Source organism: Ammospiza caudacuta, chromosome Z (assembly GCF_027887145.1).
Source record: "Ammospiza caudacuta isolate bAmmCau1 chromosome Z, bAmmCau1.pri, whole genome shotgun sequence".
NCBI lineage: Eukaryota > Metazoa > Chordata > Aves > Passeriformes > Passerellidae > Ammospiza > Ammospiza caudacuta.
This window is the reverse complement of record NC_080632.1, coordinates 31,077,186-31,099,792: the sequence shown is the minus strand read 5'-3', so window position 1 is coordinate 31,099,792 and position 22,607 is coordinate 31,077,186. Positions and strand designations below refer to the sequence as shown.

Here is a 22,607-nt window from a genome sequence, read left to right as displayed (position 1 = left end):
TAACCAATAATAGGAAAGCAAAAGATTGTAAGTAATCCTTTATTACGCATTTTTATTTGTAAGTATTTGTATTTGGGGCATGCACACTAACACTGCAACAATTATATCTATCACAGCATTACAACAGAAATAATGTGAAACCTTGTATTTTTGCATTTTGTGAACAGTGTTTACTGCTTCTGCAGTCTTATTTGAGATTCAAACCAAACTCCCTGGTAAGTCAGGCTGATAAAGATATCTACCTCAAAAAATGACCAGGCAAGATTTTGGCACAAATTGCTTTAAGTTATATTACACCAGGGGATGTCACCAGTGAAGACAAAGTACCAAAATTTGTGATGCAACTTGAATTATTTCTGGAAAGGGAATGGAGTGACTCATCGTCCAGCAATTACTTAGAAGCAAGACAGTAAATAACCCAGGTGTAATTATTTTTTATAGTCTTATTTGTTGTTATTACTGGAGGAAGATCTAGGGATATCTTCTTTGCCTATTCAGAACCAGTCATGCTTATAGCACACAACATCATTTAAAACCAAAGCCACATTGAAATGCCATTGCATAGAATAAAGACAGTCAATTGTGTGGAACAGACCACTCTTGATTTGCATGATTTGTGACAGTCCAAGATGCTGCCATTCTTTGCTATCATTCTGCCCATTTCTTCAGGGCAAATGCCACAGTAACATTTTCAGCCAAACACCACACTTCCCAACAAAACATAAATGGGGCACCAGCATGTCTGTCAACACCACTGCAACAATGGCAACAGGTACTGAAGAAGGAATAAACAGTATGGAGCAGTTCTCACTGCAGCAGTTCTTCCCATGAACTGGCATCCCCGTGAGCACAAATGGAGACTTCACCTTTCAAAAGGCAAGTACTGGAAAATGTTTGAGGTAACTATCCTCATTTTTTGCATTTTCAACAACGTGTAAGATAGGGACAAAGTTTCATCTCTTGCATTAGAATTACACTGGCAGAAGCTCAGACCAACAGCTGCCAGAGTGACATCTAACACCTAAGTGACATCTAATGCATAACTGCATTACAATCTAATGTATAAACATGTTCTCCTGAGACATTATATAATTGATAACTCTTTTTTTGCACAGATTAAAAGTGGTAGGAGTCATGAGAAGAACAAATATACATACATACTCAGGAGAAAAGAACAATTTTGTACTACTAAGCCACAATTCTTTCTAAATGGATGAAGTATATTTCTAGTCTTGCCAGTAGTATAAAAATAGTTTTCCAAGATTAATACAAATTCAAATGAAACCTAAGAAGACATGCACAATGCAGTTAACAAACATGTGGCATCCTGCATTCTCTGAAATTGAAGTGAAATTGTTTATGAATAATTTTATTTATGAAAACTCCTCCCACTGAAGTAGGAACCCTTAAGGATGAAAATCTATTTACGCAGATAACTAGTATAAGACTGACAGGGCAATATGAGCATTTTGAACTGCTGTCATTGGACAGAAAAATAATTCAAATTCTGTGGCAAGGTTAATTCCTCCATCTGACAGGTTCCCAAATTCCTCTAATTTCAATGCAGAGGACTCCTCTTCAACAGGGTAATAAATAAATTTTCTTATTTACAGTATGTAGTTCACAGAACACAAGGAAAGATAACTTCCACAGAGAAAAACTTACAAAGGAACAAGACTCTAAATTTAGTTTCCAACTTTTCCATGTTCTCCATCCCCACCTCTCTCCATATCTTTATTAATATAAATTTAAGTCATTAAACAAAAATACAGTCACATATAACAAGGAATCAAAACCCCTTCCCCAGTTTCAGAATCAGGATAGTATGGACAGGCATTACCAAACAATGCTGAATTTGAAAGAACAGATCCTGGTGCAAATCCAACCCCTGGCTGAAAAACACTGATACAGTTAATTCTCATAAATTTTATTCTTTTTAAATCCCTCTACTGAAGATGCCCTTCCCCTCTGAAATACAGTTTTATTTGGAACAACAAATAGAGGAAATCCTCATCAGTTACAAACCTAGTATAAGTTAGAAATGTTATTCTTCATGTTCTTAAAGCCCTTGCGCATAGAGAAGAAAATGATTGCCACAACTGGGTCACATCAAGTAAAAATAATTTTTGAAAAGTATTTTTCATTGCAAAACATGTCAATTCTGTAAATTACAGACTACAACTCTCCTCATTTCTCTATTAGATCTTATTTTAAGCAGAGGCAAGAGGCAATAAGAATTAGAAGACGACAGTAGAAGATGAAGAAGTGTAAATCCCGTACCTGACAGCTTGACTTTAAACATGAAGAATACAGAACAACAGAATAATTAGTCAGCCTGGAACAGACCTCAGGAAGTTACAGTCCAATCTTCCTATCAGAGCAGACTTAGCACTAGGTTGCAATCAGGCAAAAAGGTTTATACCGAAATGCACTATCCCCCTTAGAGCAGCTGGATTAGGTATAGAGTTAATGTGCCTCCGGTAAAGTGAACAGTTTTTAACTACATGCATATTCAACAAGAAAAATGAAGCAGTCATGTAGCTGAATATACATAGAGTGTACATACCCGACCTCTTCCTGGAGACAAGTACACTTAACAAGAAAACTTCTTCAAATTAAACCACGCCTATCTTATGGGTGAGTTTTATACAAGAGTCTAGTTCTTCTAAGCACAGGCTGCATTGGTCACTGTGCAAAATTCTTGAACTCTGAACAGACACTAGTAAGAATTTTCACCTAATACTGCAGCAAAACCACATAATCATAAGAAGCAAGAAACAAGTGCAAAAATTCATACATCATGTTCTCATTTTTAATTTAATAATTACTGAATTGTTTCAGAGCAGGCACTGCATTGCTTCAAACACAATCAAGTATCATTGAAATAATGTCAAAAAATAACCTCTTCACCTCAGTATACACACGCGCATATACACAGACATACACAAATTAATTTAGAAAATCTGTACATATGTATTTTTCAGGAAGCAACTCAAAGAACTGTACCACAAAAAATTATTTTCTGTACTCTGACGCACTAAAAATTATAATCCATTTCTCTGGATTTTAACCCAATCTTCCCTGGAAGATAGAGTTTAAGGACACAAAATGCCATGCAGTACTATTTAGTAGAAAATGAACTGGTAAATAAATTTATCTATTTAGGGCTTAAAGAATACACAGAACTCCGTAAATAAAACAAATGCAAATTTATCAGAAATATTTACTGTCCTTGAGCTATGCAGGCCCCAGTTATTTGTGTTAACTGAAGCTTATCCCCTTTGTAGAAAACATAAAGGAAGTATATGACTGGAAATTCAGGATACTTTATTTTCTGTTACTGGCAGCAAAGCTGGTTCAAGAAAGGTGTATCCTTGTTGAATCTGGGTCTGAAAGTCCATCATCTTGATTAGTTGCCTCATAATCACCCACATTATCAGCTAATTCAACGTCTTCATCATTGCTCTCTGCGCTGTAATCAACTTCTTCAAGGAAGCGAGGCTCATCTTCATCCAAAACATATGTAGTGGGGCTATAACAACAAGAAGCTCCATGAACCACGTTAAAAGTATTATTTGGATTAACACATTCAGACTATGTGCCCTGTCCCTTTCCCAACATACAGTAATCCAAAAATTACCTCAGGAAAGGGGCAGATTACCTGAAATGGGACTGGCTTTTTAGATGAGTGTAAAAGAACTGAGAGACAAACCCATGTTTGTAATGCCTTGAACTAATTACTTAGTCATATACAACTCATTATCCAAATGTGCCATGACAAATCTGCTCCACTAATGGCCCATAAGAATTTAATGTAAATACAGCAGTATCAGAAATTGCTGAAGAAGAATCCAACTACCTAAGGACACCTAAGCCATTGTGGTAGGGTATAAACAAACCCCTGTATTTTATTGAAACACACACTTTACTGAAAAGCACTGTAACCAATTACTTTATACATATCAGAGATGACAGAACAAGGGATCGTGGTTACACCTACATTTAAGTTCCCACACAAATCACTTAACTCTCATCGGATTCTCACACATTTGTATCCTGGTAAAACTTAAGATTTGTCAAGCATTGCAACTCTAAGGCAATGCACTTAGTGAACTGAAGCTCTGCCTACAGAACAGTCTATGCACTTAACTAACAGCATCGAAGAACTTTAGTGTTAACTGGAAGAAGGTTAAAATACAACTTTCTGATCCTCTCACCTCCCTAGAACAGAGAAAGGGATGATGGGGGAGGCAGAAAAGTGTTTTCCAGATCCACTTTTACTTGGGAGATAAAAAGCTATCTGCTTATAAGCACTACGTACTCCTAAATATTTCATAAGTATTTCTACATTAATTTTAAGCCTGAAAAAGATTTTGTAATGCATTTTATCTAATAATCAAATCACACATAACTCATACAAAACAGTGAGAATGTTCTTATTGAGAAACTTATTATAAAGAACTTGTAGAAATATTTGCATATTAATTTTAATTAATTTTCTCTGAAGACACACAAAACCTAGCCTGTCTGTGGCTTTATAATTAAAGGGACTAATCACTGCTTCTTTCTGAAAACCTTTTAGGAGCTCAGCTGCACCACTTCAAATCTAAAATGTTATCTCTATTCAATATAAATCAATTTCACTATATTCTTCCTCTACCTGTAACCTCAATGACATGTCACACTGTAGCATTTTGTACTGTTGACAGTTAATTCAAATACTGGGAGAAAAACTGTTCCCTAGCTTGGGGGGGGGGGGGGGGCAATATTTGCATTCAAAACTATCTGTATCACTGTTCACTAAACAAGCCTGTCTATTAGCTATACGAAACAGAAAGCTCCACAAATCAAAACACTTTATGAGTTATTTAAGCTGTAATTAGGGCAATAACCCACTGATGGTTAAAGAACTGGGTGTTTATAATTGTTTCCATTTTAGGAGAGACAAAGAGTGAAGAAAATAACCAGGATGTTTGCTAAGAAGTCTCTTTAATTTCACATACGGTGAACCCAACATACAATAAGGATACATGTTTTGCATGAAGCATCTGTGGGAGAAGCAGCAAAGGAATATAAATTTTTTGTTCTTTCATCCTGTGATGCTTTCTGCCCTAGGAAGTCACCACACACCAACAATTCCTTTAAGGAAAGAAGAAGTTGGGGAAAAAAAAAGTTTAAATGTTTAATTTATTTAAAGAAACAAATCAAAGGGACTTCAGATGTATCGCATTCTGACAAGTCCACAGATTTTTTTCAATCTGTGCTTCTTATCACTTAACACAGGTACCGATTAATTAATTTTCATATGCAAGGAACCCACACTTCAGTTAAATCCACACAGAATAGACTGTGTAATTCACAGGAAATGGAGCCATTAAATCTGAATATTGACCCAACATTATGTCAAAATTCTGAACACTGACAGATAACTACAATGAGCTATGTCAAGGACAAGTATTCAACCAGTGACAGTGGGATGTTTAAGGCATTAGAGTCAACACTTATAAAAATTCATCTTAGTGAGGTACATAGAACAGTAAAGCTCTGAAAAATTCTATCCACTTTTTTTAGTTAATGTCATTATTTGGATACTAAACTAACATAGTTCATTAAGAGAAAGCAACCAATAAAGCCCACCTTATGGAAAAAAACCCACAGAACTGGGCACACAAGGAAATCACACAGTTCAGCTCTTCAAAGTGTCTTCTCATTTCATATAATATGTCCTGTGTTATATCGTCTTGAAAAATACACAAGTATACTTATTCAATATACTTTTTTAATAGTTGTATTGATTTATTTTACCTACTCATGTATGTGTAAACATGTAGGCATGCCCCTAACTTGTGAAAATTCAGGTATTGTGAGCAGTCATTAAAAGCCAACCTGTCTGCTCTAACACATTTTAGACATTTGCTCTGGCACATGTACATCCAGAACTGAGGGATACGTCTCACATTTAATAAAGCAAAAATCAACATTATATGTTATTTTCTCTATTCAAGAGAAGTACCATTAGAATAGATCAAAGATTAGAACAGATGTTACTTAGAAAGCTATATAAAACTTTAAAATAAAAACCGTCTCAGAAACCTACTGCACAATAGTCTTTGCTTTCTAATACCATCCAGAGCAGCACAACACCACGACTTCTCAATTCTGTACTACTCAAATAATACTATAATATTTACTAAGGTTATTTTTTCCACTTTCCTTTCTAAGTTTTCATTTCTCATAAAACTGTATTCAAACTGTGTCACATACTGCTTGTATATTTGCTTTCCCACGAGATGTTGTCTTTTGATGTAGCAAATGTTAGCCTTGAATATTTAACTTTTCAGTAATCTCTGTTCTAAAGGTTTGCATGAATCTGAGAAGTGTAATTATTATTCCACTGTTTTACTGAGGCTGGATCAGAAGATATATAGAAATCAAATACCTGAAAAAATGTCTTACTGTTTAATAAAAATCTTTATTTGCCTCCCTGCTGCTCCCCACCCTCAGCGTATCTTTTAGCGATATATTTTTAGCTGCTGTCATGCTGATTCTATGGGTTTTAATTTCCTAACTTTTCCCTTGGGCTCTTTCTAATTAACTTGCTTAATAATCCTTCCTCTACTTCTACACCTCCTGCTTTTTCTTTTAAAGGAAACTATTATTTTGCTCAGGTTAGCAGAGGTTGTTTATCCCACACCTACAGTACTGTAATGCAAAGGATGCCCCGATTTGTGTATTTTCTTTGAAGTCATGGCTGTTGAAAGAGAATACTATATGAAATTCTGAAGTTCTGCATATCGTTTATGGGTAAAAAGATTAATTCCTAAATGCCTGATTAATACACCTGATATAATACTATGGTCTTCAAGTTTATGAAGAACTTTAAGAATATCTCTTTAATTTAAAAGAGTATTTTCTTCATCATCTGCCACTGAATACACTGAATTTAGGAATTAATGCAATATTTTTCTAAAATGTATTTTAATTATTAATTAAATCCTACTTTAATTATTAAGGTTAGCCAGGCGCACACAGCAGTGATATCAGCAACAGCAGTGGCAGCCAGGGCAAGTTCTGGGGGCTGAGCACTAGAACAAGCTGGGCAGGGCCTCCACAGTCAGCGAAACATGAGTAAGAGCTGAGAGACCCACCAGGAGCCATCAGCTCTTATGAGTGAGGCCGACACGGCGTGAGTGCTGCCAGCAGATTTAAATGGCCCGGGAAAGTGCGAGTGACCAGGGCGTGGTGCCATGGCCAGGACGTGGCACAGCACTTCTCCAGGAAGGGCACCCAGAAAAGGCCACTTAATTCTGCCGGGGAGGAAAAGGACGCAGTCTCCTTCTGTAACAAAAATGGCATCCACATATCAAGCTCCCAGGCTAAAACCAAGAGACCACAGCCACCTTGGGTATATGCCTAGACCCAAACAGACTTGTTGAAGACTAAAAGAACCTGGACCTTCAGCTGCAGGAAACTCCATAATCTGAGAGTCCCCCTGGGCCCTGAAGGCAGAGGTAGTTGCCATGGGTGCAACCGTGCCCAGATAGATAACCTGCCTTCTGCAGGTTGCCATGCTGTGTGAGAAGCTCATCAGGCAGCATATGATCTGGGAATCCAAGCAGGAGACTGAGGTATGAGATTATGCACTGACACAGGCAGAGAGGCAGCTGCTGCCTCAGAAGACCTTGGAAACAGAAGGTACATTAGCATCCAACCCTGAGATAGGCTTTATTGATTTGTAAGGCAAGGGAGACTGGACCTCATCTCTGCTTGGAGCAAAAAAAAGTCTCCCCCTTGCTACCAAAGCACCCCTACATAACAAATATGACAGTATGAGGTTTGGAGGAGAAAACTCCACAATATGTAGTCAAGAACAAGAAAAGGATAATGCTACAAAACTGGTACAATCAACCATTCATACAAGAATGAGTGCCACCAAAAGTGCATGAAGCATGGCAATTACTGGAGAATTCTCACTGAGACACAGGGAAGCAGCCATTTACCCTCCAGCCTCTCTAGCAAGATTTCCTGCCTATCAGGGCCACCTTCATCATGTCACAAAGAGGTTACCAAGACTGGTAAAACCAGAGGATTATCAACAGCTCCTATGCTTTCATGCAGGGTTGAATAAGGCTGCAACTATGGGATTGTGAAATATCAAAAGGGATTTCATGTCTCTTGGAAAGACGTTGAAGGGATCAGGAACACAGTGTTCTCTCCACGCCTGGAGACCAAGAGCAAATCATGCCTTACCCATCTGATGGCCTTCTATAATGAGATGACTACAACAGCCAGCACAGGCAGGTCAGCATATGTCACCAAGCTAGACTTCTCTAGAGTCTTCAGTGTCCCATGTGACACGCTTATCTCCAAATTTGAGAGACATGGATTTGACGAGTGGACTGTTTGATAGGCAAGGAATTGCCTGAATGGATGCAGCCAGAGAGTTTTGGTCAAAGGCTCCATGTCCACATGGGGGCTGGTGACAAGTGGGGTTCCTCAGGGTTCTGTCATGGGACCGGGGTCCTGTAAGACCTTCTGCAAGGACACTGACAGTGAAATCAAGTGCTCCTGCAGCAAGTTCGCAGATGACACAAAGGTGAGCAGTGCAGTTGACACAACAGAAGGACAGGATGCCATCCAAATGAACAAGCTTAAGAACTGGGCCCAAGAGAACCTCACGAAGTCCAACAAGTTCAAGTGCAAGGTTCTGTAACTGGATCAGGGCAATTCCAGATAAAGCACAGACTGGGAAAAAAAGTCATTGAGAGCAGCCCTGCAAAGCCTCATGGATGAAAAGCTGGACATGAGCCACTGGTGTGAGCTTGCAGCTCAGAAAACCAACCCTGTCCTGAGCTGCATCCAAAACAGCACGGTCAGCAAGGTGAGCCAGGGGATTCTGCCCCTCTGCTCTCTCTGGGGAGATCCCAACTGGAGTGCTGCATCCAGCTCTGGGGTCCCCAGCACAAGAAAGATATGGACCTCTTGGAGTGAGTTTTGAGGAGGCCACTAAGCTGCTCAGAGGGCTGGAGCACCTCTCCTGAGAAGACAGGCTGAGAGAGCTAGAGTTCTTCAGCCTCAAGAACAGGAGGCTCCAGTGATACCTCACTGTGGTTTTCCACTACCTGAACAGGACTTACGCGACAGAGAAAGGATGACTTTTTACACAGTCAGAAAGGGATATGACAAGAAGTAATGTTATTAAACTAAAAGAGAAGAGATTTAGATCAGATACTAGGAAGAAATTATTTACTGTGAGGGTGGTGAGGCACTGGAACAGATGACCAAAAGACCTGTGGATGCCCCATCCCTGGAAGTGTTCAAGGCCAGGTTGGATGGGGCTGCAAGAAATCTAATCTAGTGGGTTGCATCCTTGTCCATGCTGGAGGGGTTGGAACTAGATGATCTCTGATGTCCCTTCCCATCCAGGCCATGTTATGACTCTATTATTTTTTAAAAGTATATTACCTCACCACGTGTTTTTCATTTACATTAATGCTCAAAACATATTAAAATCTAATAAACCTTTTCACAAACATGGTATATTTTTTTCAAAATAATATTTTTATTGTCCCATAAAAGAGATACTTGGGATTTTTCGTTTTCCACAAGACTCAATTATGGAAAAATTAATCCACAAGGTAGACGTAACCATTACCAATTTGAACCCCATGGAGATCAGCAGTTTTTTGACACTCCAGGGGATGTGTATACATTTTACAACTTCGGAACAAAAAATTAAGAAATATTCCCTGTCAAAGTATGGAGAGTTGCAGCTACCTGGGGAGTTGGGAAAGGAAGGAGAGGGAATTCTGAAGTACTAATGATCTCTTATAAAACTGCTTTGTCATGGGAGGAAAAAAAAAATCTTCAATGAGAAAGACAAGTTATAAAGTATCACAAAGGAATTGTTTCTCCATACTTTCCCTTTTAATTTCTCTTTAGTGTCTATATTCTCTTCTGGAGATTAGCAATCCTGCTGCAGGAGGCAACATCACATAAACAACTACAAGTGCTGTCCAGTTCAGTTGCTCTTAACCTATGTAGTTTTTGTAAGCAATAAGGAAATTTTCTCAAGGGAATTTCCAAGGTTCAACAGGATGCATCCAATGCTTTTCCAAGCCATAAGAAGCTGGACATCCAAATCCTCTTTAATTATTTTTTTTAGGTATCTTCACATTTAGAGTTACAAAATTTTACTCCACAGTTTAATTACAAGTAACATCAACACGTTCTATGTGTTCTCACCCTGAAATATATTTTATGAAATTCAAAACTGAATCAAATCAGCTGGGATTCATCAATCATTTACTGTGGGCCATACTAGTATTTGGGTCATACCATCAAGAGTAGAAGAAAACTTTAAAGAATGGTATGAAGAACATATAAGCAGTTCAGCACACTTACTGGTTTTTTGTTTCTTCAGGGTTTTTTCCCTTGATTACTAGTTTCCTCATTTTGCTTAGAGATGACAAACAGTGCTCTGAATACTACAGTCTATACAGAATTAAAAGCAATCACTTTCACTGAGGCCAGAGCAGGGGCCTGGTGCATGGGCACTGCTAACAAGCCCAAAGTGGAATTCTGAATCTGATTTTTAATAGCTTTTTCTTCCAACATTCAGAATGGGACAGACTGGACAAAAGCTGCAGTATAAGATGCCTTCTTTTCAACACAGCCGTACTCCCAAGGTACTGGAAGAAAGGCCAAGAAAAGCTTCAATGCTGCAGGAGAGTAAGAAGGAAAAAACCTTTAGTCCCAGGTGAAGAAGATCAGGAATATCCAAATGTCTGGGAAAAGTTTAAGACTTATTAGGAGCGGGGGAAAAATAGGGCAAAACCAGATTTTATCTGACAGCCTATACAGAAATCCCTTGTAAGACTTTGTACACACTCCCACTGCATATACCACTCACTCCTTGCCTAAGCAGTCTGATATTTTTTTCTCAAGTGTAAAACTAAGTGCAGGAAATGGATTTTTTCATCAAGTTTCTCCCTTCCCACAGCTCCTTTTGGCTGTCTGCTTTTTCTAACATTTTCTAGACATGCTGGGTCCCAAAGCTCAGTCTGCTTCTCTGCTATAATTAAATCAAAATTAACAAACACAACCACACCATGTTCTAGAACACACCAATAAGCCTCAAAAGAATCATTGAAGTGAACTAGAATTTCCAAAAACTTTTGAGCAGAGCATAAGTCTAGTAAGTCATAACAGTTATGAATGTGGTCATATGTTTTTTTTCATTGCATATAGACCCTATCAAAACTGTCAGCACAACAACTACAATTCTCAATACAAGACCAGTATTACATTTAGTCTAATCTTTTCCATTTGGAACTGGGATGAAAACACTGTCAAATGGGTTGGAAACAATTAAAGAAAAACTAAGTGTTTTATTCATCACATAAAAGATTAAAGTTCATTGCCAGAGGGAAATAAATCTACTTATTGCTTTATTTTTCTTGTTTCAGACATGGTTCAAAATGAACTCATGCAAATTCAGCCTATGTGTAATGAAATACTGGCAATATGTTCTAAAATATTAACATGTACTTGGTCATTATAATTGCAACCTGGAAAAACCAAAAAGAATTTGACAAACCCTCAAAATCATTTGCAAAAAATAAAATCAGGGCTTCTGTGTTTAAACTTGCCTGCTTAGTCTTGAAAGCATTAAAACTATGCTTTGGTAAAAAGTAATACTAATAATATCCAAAAATAAAAGAAGTAACTATTATCTTACTAATCTACTTATAATCTACTGTAACCCTACAGGAATGCTACAGCTGTGTAAAAATATTCTGTTTTATACTTCCTATGGATGAACTTTTAACCTGCTTTTCCTGTAAGTAGCTTCTAATTTGTCTCTAATCACAAGTAAAAAGCAGCAAATCATAACGAAAGTATAAGCAGTTCTTTGTTGTACTAGAAAAGTGAGAATTCAAGTTTGGACATATAAAACAAGAAGCTGTCTGACTGTATTCTGACCCATGACTGTCTCTGAAGACGAAAAGAAAAAAGCTTTATAAACTTTGCTTGACAGAGGTTCTTTGTATATTTCTACCACTGAACTGAACAATAAATGCACACCTTGGCTGAAAAGATTTTTTAAAATATGGCCTAAGGTATATAGCAGAACTCTGCTTCTCAGCCTCTGGCAACAAAAGAATGAGACCACCTCTTAACTTCACCTATGCCAGTATTGATCCCTTTGGCAAAGAATAAAAGAAGATAATGTGCAAACTTGAATAATATATGGCACTTTTATTGCTAATATTGGAGGTTCTGTGAACAAAATTGTAGTTTCTTATTTATCATAGAATGGCTTGGGTTGGAATGGACCTTAACAATCATCTAGTTCCAACTCCCTTGCTGTGGTCAGGGACATCAGATTGCTCACAAACCCAGGTACAAATACACAACACATTTCAGTCTTAATGCCATATTTTAAATTAAATAGTTTGAAGCCGCACATTCAGTTTTTCCATCACAGATTCTGACCGAGTTATACAGTATTGCTAGGTGAACACTAAGAGCAGTTGTACCTATTTTCTCACTTCATGCTGCGCATTTTTCTGGTTTATGTTTTAGTGTTCTTAGATTTACATTTAATGACTTTAAGAAATAAAGCCATCAGGACTTAAACAGTTGTTAACAGACTCCTCCAATAAACTTCAACATTTCTTATGTCAGTGTTCCATATAGATTAACTCTTACATGCACAGAATCTGATTTTTTCCCACTCTCCTAATTTCTTTAGTGCAGAAGCACTTGGTTATCACCTTTCACCATCGTTAGCTGTGTAACACCCAAATGTCATGTTAGGGGAAACCATTTAAAAAAAAATTTTCTAGGTATAAATTCACTTTTGATACACTGAATGAAGTTATTTAACCATCTCTCTCCAATTTAAAATTTCATCTTGCAGTAAAATTATTTTTGTGATTTTCATGATCTAGTCTTTTGGATGGAACTGAACCTGCTGGGTTTTTTTAAGTTCCAGAGTACTGGTTACTTTTTTCACAGATCAGGATTATAAACATTTCCACATAGAGTCTCAGTAATAGGAAGCTTATTATGAGCCTAATGTTACATTTTACCTGTGCTCATATGTAGCCCACAACATTATGCAGAACTAAGTCTTTTATCAGTGCTTTCTGAAAATCCAGGCTAGAACAGTCCCTGCGCCACTCATTTCCCAGCAATGAAATGTAAACCAAGTCAGAGGCAGTTTTCCCCTGTCCCCAGCATCGCTGTACTTCACGTGCAATTAGTTTTCACACAGAATAATTTTTTAGAGATAGCTGGATCAATTAAGTATTTTAGCTGGTAAAGGAAGTTCAGACTATGTGCATCTATTAAAATACCATGACTTGCTGTATTTCATAACATTAAAACGAGCTATGCATTTACTTTTGTTCCTCTTGTCATCTAGCATTACTGAAGTTTGCTATCAAAGAGAAAGCAAACACGCCATCTCACCCCCTTTTATTCTATTCTGATACTAAAGTGGTTTTGATGTGTCTTTAACTTCCTAGCAGATTCTAAGGGGAGGTGACTTGTGTATGATATGACTTTACTCAATTCAACAGATGCTCTCATATGGAAAATCCACGGTAAGTTACATTAACAAACAGAAATCCAGCAGAAAATGGTTAGTTCACAAATAATGGCTAGTTCACAGCAGATAATGGCTAGTTCACAGCAGATAATGGCTAGTTTTTCCAGAAAACTTTTTTCCAGACAAAAGCCATTATCTGTGAACTAGGATGCTCACTTAAACCCAAGATGCAACAGAAAATTACCCATGTCTGAGGCAGCCAATAATATGAAGTTACATGGGAATCTGGAGCTGTTTTTCAATGCCGCTCTCATGGATTAATTGCTCACAACCACATCTTGATCCAAAATGCTGTAACTGAAATTTAGTATTTCAGAGACCTATTTATGGTGCAGCTTTATTTCCAATAAAATTGACAGTTACATAACACGAATGGGAAAAATATCACAGTCTTATTAACATATAATTGTAGCTGCAAATGAAAAAAAAAGTATGATAAATAGGTGTAACATGTAGGCACAATTTCCAAGTTAAACATGCTGCACATGAGGAACTCAAGAAACACATGTACTGGCTGAAAGGCTATCATTTAGATGCCATCCACAATAGCTGTCAAGTGAAACTGCTTAATAGCCAGCCTATATTTATGGAAGAATTACTACTAAAAAAATTATTAAAGCATATGTTGTGGTCTAAGAACAGTATTCTCCAATTCAGTACTTCCGCAAAACCATGTGCCACCTCCCCTCCCTGCCAGCTGGACAGACAAAATACAGAGATCACAAAAGGTTGAGATCAGAACAATTTACTGGAAACAGCAATGGGATAAGAAAGTGAAGGGTAACAGCAACAATATTAATAACAAAAAATATAGGAAAATAAATGATCCACAGAATACCAGACTGCTCCATCTGCCATGTTTTCTCCACTGTGAGGAACCCCTTATTCCCTTCCCCCTGTGCCTGATAGTGATGTGAGGTGGTATAGAATAACATCCCTCCTAGGTACTGCAAAAACTAAACTTGTCCTGGATGGAACCCGGATGACATATATGACAGAAACGCCAGGGGAACAGGATCTTGGCTGCTTAAGTTCTGAGAGAGACAAATGCAACTAATCTGTGATTTTTAGAACCCTGTATTCTAATTACCTACACTAGCACTTAAATTTGAAGTTCCCAAATCACCAGCATTCAGTACCTTTTGAGAAAAGACTTGTAGACTTTTCGCCCTTTTCACAAAGCAGGGTGAAAAGATTTTCTTTTTTGGAAGAAAACTCAGGAGGCCATTTTGTGCAACATCCTTGCTCTAGTGGGCCACCCAGTTTGCTGAGAATCACATCAAGACAGCTTTCAAGTATCGCCTGGGATAAGACTATCCTACACAGGAAGCTTGTTCCACTATTTGAGCATCCTCACAATGACCACATATATATATATATATATACATATATGCTGCTCGCTTTCTCCACCCCTTCCCCTTCTCCTTCCCCTCTCTGAAAATGGCATCAAGAACTGGAGGAGCAAACATAAAAATTAAAAGAAGAGATAACAACAATTTACTAGAAGCATCAATGAGAAAAGGAAGGAAGCAACGACATTAATAACAAAAGGTAAAAAACAATGGAATCACTTATATAGAAAGTGCAATACCAGACTCTTCACCTGCCACAGTTTTTCCCCCCCTAGCCTGACCAGAAACGAGGGAGTCTCTTACTCCAGCCCCTGACAAGTGATGAGATGGTATCAAGTAACAGTAGGGTCTGGCCAGGCCCCCTTCTGTTTATGGTAAAATTTAACCCTGTTCTGGCCAAACCTAGGGCACCTTTCTATGTATTAAATGGTTAATGCAATTTCCTCTATGGTTTGTTCTCTTAGCCTGTCAGCAGATACCACTAGAAAGAGCCTGGCTCTACCCTCTTCACAACCTCCCTTCAGGTATTTGTATACATTGATAATGCAGGCCTTTTGAGCCTCCTCTACTCCAGACTCGCAGCCCTTGCTCTCCCATCATTACCTCCTGTGAGAGGAACATCAGACCCTTCAACATCTTAGGAGCTCCTCACTGGACTCTCTCTGGAAGGTCCATGACACTCCTGTACTGAACAACACAGTCCTCCAGGTGTGCAGGCCTTGCCAGTGCTGAGGAGAGGGGAAAGATCCCATGCTGACTACTCATGAACACTCCCTCTTCAAATAGCCGCAAATACTTCCCAGGATTAGTTGCTTGATCACCTTATCAGGGATCACAGTGAGACTGACCAGCTTGTAATTCCCTGGATCCTCCTCCTTGTTCTTCCTGAAGACAGGCAGGATATTGATTTTCTTTGAATATCAAAGAAATTTGATATTGTCCCAATCACTATGATCCTTCAAAAATTATTGAGTGGCTTCACAGTGACATCAGTGAGCTCCCTTAGTACTTGTGGGTGCATCTTATGAGGACCTCTGGACCTAGGTAAGAATAGCTTGCTTAGGTATTCTCCAACCCATTCCTCTCCCACCACAGGCAGGCCTTCCTTACTCCAAACCTTCCCCAGTGTCTGGGTCCCTAGCACACCAAGACCTGATCTTTCTAGTAAATGCCAAGATTAAGTCAGTGCCTCAGCCTTTCACATGTCCTGTGTCACCAGGGCTCCTGTCCCATTTACCTGTAGGCCCATATTTCCCCTAAAATTTCGTTTACTACTTACACACTTACAGAAGTTCTTTGATTACCCCAAACCCACTGACACTATCTTTTCCAGGAATCACGAACTCAGCTTTAACCCAGCAAGCCTATCTACAGCTTTAAGAACAGGCAACTTAGTAACCTGGTTACTGAGCATACAAATTTCTTCAGTGACCCAAACTATTTCATGAATTTTAAATTCTTCAAGTCTTATTACATGTCTCCACTAGAGGAGAAATAAGAAAAATAAAGTTAGGAAGAAATACTTACAGTTCTTACTTCTTTACCTCACATACTTTAGGTCTGTTTAAAAACATTTTTAATACCACTGCAAATAAAAGAAAAAGAAAAAAAAAAAAAAAAAAAAAAAAACCAAACCCACTTTGAAAGAGACAATTGAGACTTAAGACCTACTACTGAATTTTATGGCCCACAGTAACTACCAAATGACATTAAAATTGCTAGTGTTTATCCCATCTCCAAATGTGGAATATAGTCTAACTCTGTCTGTATTGTTTTCTTTCAAACATTGAAGCAACTGAATTAACACAAGAGATCTCCAACATATTCAAATTATTGTTACAGTAATGTCACAACACATCAGCATTGTTTTTGATAAGTGGAAGAACATTTTTGAAAGAATCTTTACACCACTTGAGAAACAGCATTTTTTTCCCAAAATAAAAAGAGAATATAATAAAAGTGTACTACCTTGTCACTTTACAGCTTGACTCAATTAGCTCATTTTCAATATCCAACAGATTAGAAGGCAGGTTGTATTCCAAAGGTGAGGACATTCTTTTTAAACGCAGCAAGCCAACACAGAACTTTGCTCCCATCTCCTCCAGTTCTCTTGTACCTATCTGCAATCCCTAATTTGAAAACAAGATTTAAAAATACAAAATAGGTACAGGCAGATTGACACACACATACTGTAGACTAGCTCATTAGGTTAATATTTTCTTACTTTATTTAATATATTCTCTTGCTTTTAAAGACAGAACAAATCAAATTTGTAGAATAAACGCTTAGAGTATCAGAGAAGACTCAGGAATACCTACATGATTCCTTCATGGCTGAACAGACCATTTTTGAGAGCTTCCTAGTCTACACTTCTAGCACCCCAAAATTAACAAATTTTTTCCTAGTAGTATTGGAAAAGAGGCAGAGATAATGTCTAGGTTCATAAGTATAAATTATTTTAAAATAAGAATTTGAAATACAAGATTCCTCAATATAAATTTCATCAAACAGAAATTTAAAAAGGAGAGAATTAATATCATAGCTGTGATCAAATTCATTGCTATGTTTTGACACATAGGTAAGACTATCTAAGGCAGCAATTATTCCATGAGACAGATGTCTCTTCCCTGCCTATAAGTTAGAGGCTACATGTGTTAATTCTGAAAGCATTTATTCACGTATTTAGTAATTAAAACTAACAAACAAATTCTCAAAAGCGATAGCTCTTTTCTAGCTTGAATTACATAGCCAGGCATTTTCCTCTGCAAAGACTATTTAGAAGGTAGAACTTATGTAATGCTCTCCAAGTTTACATATCTAATAAATCCTCCCAGCAGGTAATTCTACATTTTTAATTTAGCCAGAAGTGCAGTATATAGGGACATAACATCTGACCTCAACTACTTTATAAAAGGAGTGTAACCTAGACTGAGCCTCAAGAGTTATGTAATTGGCTAGTACTAACTGTATAGACACTAGCAAATTCAGCGGCACAACTACACTCAATTTCCCCCTTTGCAATTTCTGTATCTCTGGAGAATCTAAAAAGACTTTAGCTTGGATCTTCTCAACCCCTTAACATACAGAATAGTTAAAAAGAAGCTTTGACAAGACAAACAGGGAAACAGAGGAGCCAGGAATTGGTGGTAAGCTAAGTCATCAGGTATGAAAGAAGCAAAAAAGAATGAAGCAGGAATAATTTTACCAAAAGCCAGGGAAAAAACACATAAGCTTTGTATGTGTTGCCACACTGACACTGCATTTTAAAAGAAAGTATGTTGCTCCAGATACGGTACAGCCCACACATTCTCCATGTGCTGATTTGAACATACTTAATAGAAGAAAAGTTTGATTTTTCTTCTGAGTTCTTTTTTTGCCTTGATAGTACTCATAAACAAGGTGCTTTTTAGTAACAAGAAAGATAAATCTATATCCATGATTCTGAACAGTGCCATCCTCCGGCCAAATGGTACTGAAACCTGTTAGCAGTGAACAAGAGTTGAATACTTGAGTATTATTCTTAATAGTAATACTACTTACCTCTTTTATAATGCTTTTGTGCTGTAGGTTTCAAAGCACTTATTAATAAAGGAAGAATTATCCTCACTGTACTGATGGAGAAATGGAGGCAGAGAGGGTTGAAGCGATTTGCACAGTGTCTCACAGCATGTCACTGACCCCGCTGGGAACAGAAATCAGCTCTCCTCACTCAGTGCAGTACCTTATCCACAGAGACCAATTTTGTGGCTTTGTTTTGTATTTGTTTGCACATCATTAACTTTCGAAGACCCCAATCATAGCTGGGGCTCCACTACGCTAATCACAGGAAGACACAGTCCCTGCCCCAAAGAGATTAAAATAACATTAAGGTCAAGAGGCAACAAAGTATTTAGAAGAGGAAGGGGAAAGGTAACAGTAATCTCACTGTTACACAGGTTACTAATGTGCACAACTTGATGGTTCAGAAACTTTTCCAGTTATCATCTGCATTTGTTGCTGAAGAATTTATCGTTAGTTGGCAGGTTCCTTATAGACAAGGTATGTCTAACAGAGTGCCTCTAAGTTGAAAAAGGACAAGAGTACAGCATGAAGAAAAGTGCAAAGACAATTGTTATAAAGATAAATAGCGTGTGCATGTTGTGTGGCTGCTATTTTTAGCACAGCAGAAAGAGGATGTAGCTAAAGACAAACCTAAATGGAGCAGATTGGAGGTGGATAACTGGGAAACACCTGAAGGATAAATTTTGAACTTACTACACTGAAGGGTCTACATAATTGTGCTAAAAGCCTGATGCCAAATCTTGCTTTGCTTCCATCATTTCTTTTAATCATAAGGGAGAATGTAGTATTACACAAATGCCAAATATCAAATTTCCTAATTGATTCTTCCATCAGCCAAACCTCTTCACTTCCCTGAAACAAGATCCAAAGTCTGGTTCTGGAAGTCACCATCACCACCATCAATTGTGCCCTCACTAAGGGACCTGAGGTCAACTTCATTTTCACTGAAGCCTTGATTGCACTTTTTTCTTTATCTTCTAATGATCTTCAACTGTTGTTCTAGTACCTTTAACTGAGGCTAAGCTACTTATGTGCTACAGGCATTGCTTTTAAGCTCAAGCCACCTCATCGTAGCTTCTTTTTTTTAAACTAAATTTAATTTCTTTTTTCTCTACATCTTATACAACTATCTTTCTTCTAGACAGTAAAATTTTAGATGGAGGGTTGAAGTCTTCCTTACTAAGCATGCCATGAAGGTACCTTCATATCAAGAGAGTATCTCAGTGATTAAATTTTGCCACTTGAAAGAAAAGACAAAAAACAAAGGCACAGCAGACTGTGACCTCAATGGAGAAGAATATTTCTATAATACCTACTTAGTAACAGGAAAACAAACATATAAAGATTTGTAGAAGTCAATTGGTCAGTAAAATATCATGTAGATCTTCTGATTTCTTATTCAGCAGAGGTTACAAAGACATAATCATTTCTGAGAACTCAAATTCTAAAGACTGAAAAATCTTAGTTACTGAGGGATTTGTTAACCAAATCCTTATTTCCTGAAGTCTTCTCTTTATGAGCGTTGTAAGACTGCCAGATAACAAAACCTTTTCAATTAACTTAAAAGTCAAGCAATACTTTCTAATGTATTAATCTTCAATCAGCAAAGTGGCTTGGATCATTGAAGACATTGTTCTTTTGTCTGGCATCTACATTATGCTCCATAGTAGATCCTGGAGAATTATTTCACCTGAAAGTTTGTTTTTCCATATTCTGAATCACAGATGACTGACCTATATTTGCAGCACTTACTGTCAGCAGACTACAAAGATTCCATATGATCAGCTCAAAAAACTTTGCTTCCAGAGACAACTCTAACACCAGAGATCCTAAATAGTGGTAAGACTCGCTACCTTCCGCTCAACAGCTTCCTGGCCGGAAATAGTCTAGATTCATCATTGTCCAAATAAAATAAATTAGAATAAAAAGAAAAATTATGTTCATCTTGGCAAAGACTCAGTATTTCTTCCACAAAGAACCAAATTGTTAACTAATCTTTTTCATGCTTTGAACAAAATTCAGCAAGGATGCCCAGCCACAATAAGACTAGCAAAGCATTTCAGACCTTTATGTTTCAATCCCTCAGATCTGAACTCTCATGTCCTTTAGGATGGGAAGTAGGAGGGAAGGGAATTTCTATAGTTCAACTTCTCTCTGTTTTGAAATAACATATTTTGACATATGTAATCTAATTTATACTGTAAGTGTATTGACAGACTTACTGGCCCTACTCCTTCCACAAAATAAATCTCAAATAAACCAAATAAATCTAAAAAAAAAAACAAACAACACAACAAAAGCGCTCACAAAAACCTTGGGCTTAAGCCTTTTCATCTTTTTCATCTTCTCACTGCAGAAATGCAGCTCTTTGATAAGTACAGTCACCTTGACTTTTTAGATATATTTTCTTAATAAGTCTGAGCATTATCATAGTGAGAAAAAATTAAGAATCTTCCTGTATATTCAGAGGATGACTAAGTGCTCACAAATTGCTTTACTCCATAAAATGAATGGCAGAAGAGTAATTTAGTCTCATCAGTTAGTTTATATACATAAAAGAATGCTCTTCCCTTGAGTAAATGACTCTTCCACAAAATTCAGCCATTTTTTCTTTCCTTACTGAAGAACAGCTTTGGAGGTTCAAGCATCTTGAAAGTTTGTCCACAAAGCATCTTCAATTCACTTTTCTGAAGTACTTCCTGCAGCAACACTGCTAAAGCTGTGCGGGTCCATGTCTAAGAATACTTTCAAAATTTAAAAATAAGCAAATTGGATGAGCTATCTTTTTTTAAAGCTCCATAATGAGCTTTATCATCTGAGGAATATTCTGACAACAGCAGGAATGCATCTGTTGTTAATTGACAAAATGTAGTGCTTACAGGCCTACTGAAATTCTCCACAAAACATCTGCCTTCCTACTCTATAGGGATATAAGCACAGATGTTGGAGCATATATTAACATACTAAATATATCTTGTTCAACTCCTTTTTTTTTTGTTTCTGTCCCACTCAGCCTTCTGACCCTCTTTCTGTCAAGCACCTTATTTGAGGCTTGTGGTCATTTTCTTGATTAGGATGCCTAAACTCAACTTTCAAACAGAGGCAATCCACTCCTTCCATGCATGGTGTCTTGTAGTGAGACACTACCAACAGAGTCAGTCACCTTTTTTTTTCAGGTATGCAGCCCTGTTAACACTTCTCAAGAAGAGAAAATTAAAATAAATTTTACATCAAGAAGCCACACAGCTATGTGAGTTCAGAGATGATGTGTAATTTGTAGTGCTAGTAAGCCTGTATGAAAGTGTTTTAATTTGTAAGCCTGTTTCCCCAGCTATAATAGGAAATTCTTACAGAATTTTCTTACAGAAAATTCTTACAGAATTTTCCCCAGCTATAATAGGAAAATTCTGTAAGGGACGCCGCTAAATATCTGTTGAAGAACCATGATCTGCCTTGGTGAAGTCTGAAATTGCCGTATGTAAAGGAAATTTTATTATAGTATTGGCATATACTACAACCCAACCCTAATAATCTGTTGGGCAGAATAGTTCGGGTTTTTTTAACTGCATGCAGACACATGTGCTACAAGCAATGATTAATATTAATCTTGTTAAAACAGCCATAAGCATAATTGCTATGCAACCTACAAAGCTGAAAATTGTATCATTTCATCCTAACATTAGCCTACTCAGACCTTGAAAGGTTTCAAAAGCCTAAAGCAAGCAAGAATTGAGCAAGCAGGGTTACAGAAGAAGATACCAATGCAAAGGGAAGAAATTAAAAAGTAAGAAATATTATCTGATGTATCCTCTTACTTTATACTTGCCCTGGTCACATCCACATAATGTGCTTTCCATTGTGTAGCTCCTTTGTACTCCTATCTCTCTCCAGACAACAACTCGTGCTGTAGATTCCTTGGACTTTTCCACTACAAAGCTGCAGCTACCCATGCAGAATGCAGGGGCAGTGTGACTCAAGATCTTGGGGAGTGCCTGCAGGACAGCAATTTGAAAAAAAACAGTCATTCTTTTATTTCCCATATGGATGGAGGTGAAAAGGGACCATGTAATCACAAA

The 22,607-nt window shown here is 37.5% G+C and overlaps 1 protein-coding gene across 2 annotated transcripts in view; it reads right to left on the bottom strand.

Annotated features, from left to right (window-relative positions):
• Positions 1–82: 82 nt before the first annotated feature.
• AGTPBP1 (ATP/GTP binding carboxypeptidase 1) overlaps positions 83–22,607 on the bottom strand; it is a 55,537-nt gene continuing 33,012 nt past the window's right edge. For both annotated transcript variants that reach the window (XM_058823388.1, XM_058823386.1), the window contains exons 23-25: positions 22,347–22,523; positions 16,939–17,099; positions 83–3,532 (exon numbers count right to left, since the gene is read on the bottom strand). In XM_058823388.1, coding sequence (XP_058679371.1) covers positions 3,358–3,532; positions 16,939–17,099; positions 22,347–22,523 — 513 coding nt within the window. In that variant the 3' untranslated portion in view covers positions 83–3,357. The remainder of the gene's footprint in view (positions 3,533–16,938; positions 17,100–22,346; positions 22,524–22,607) is intronic.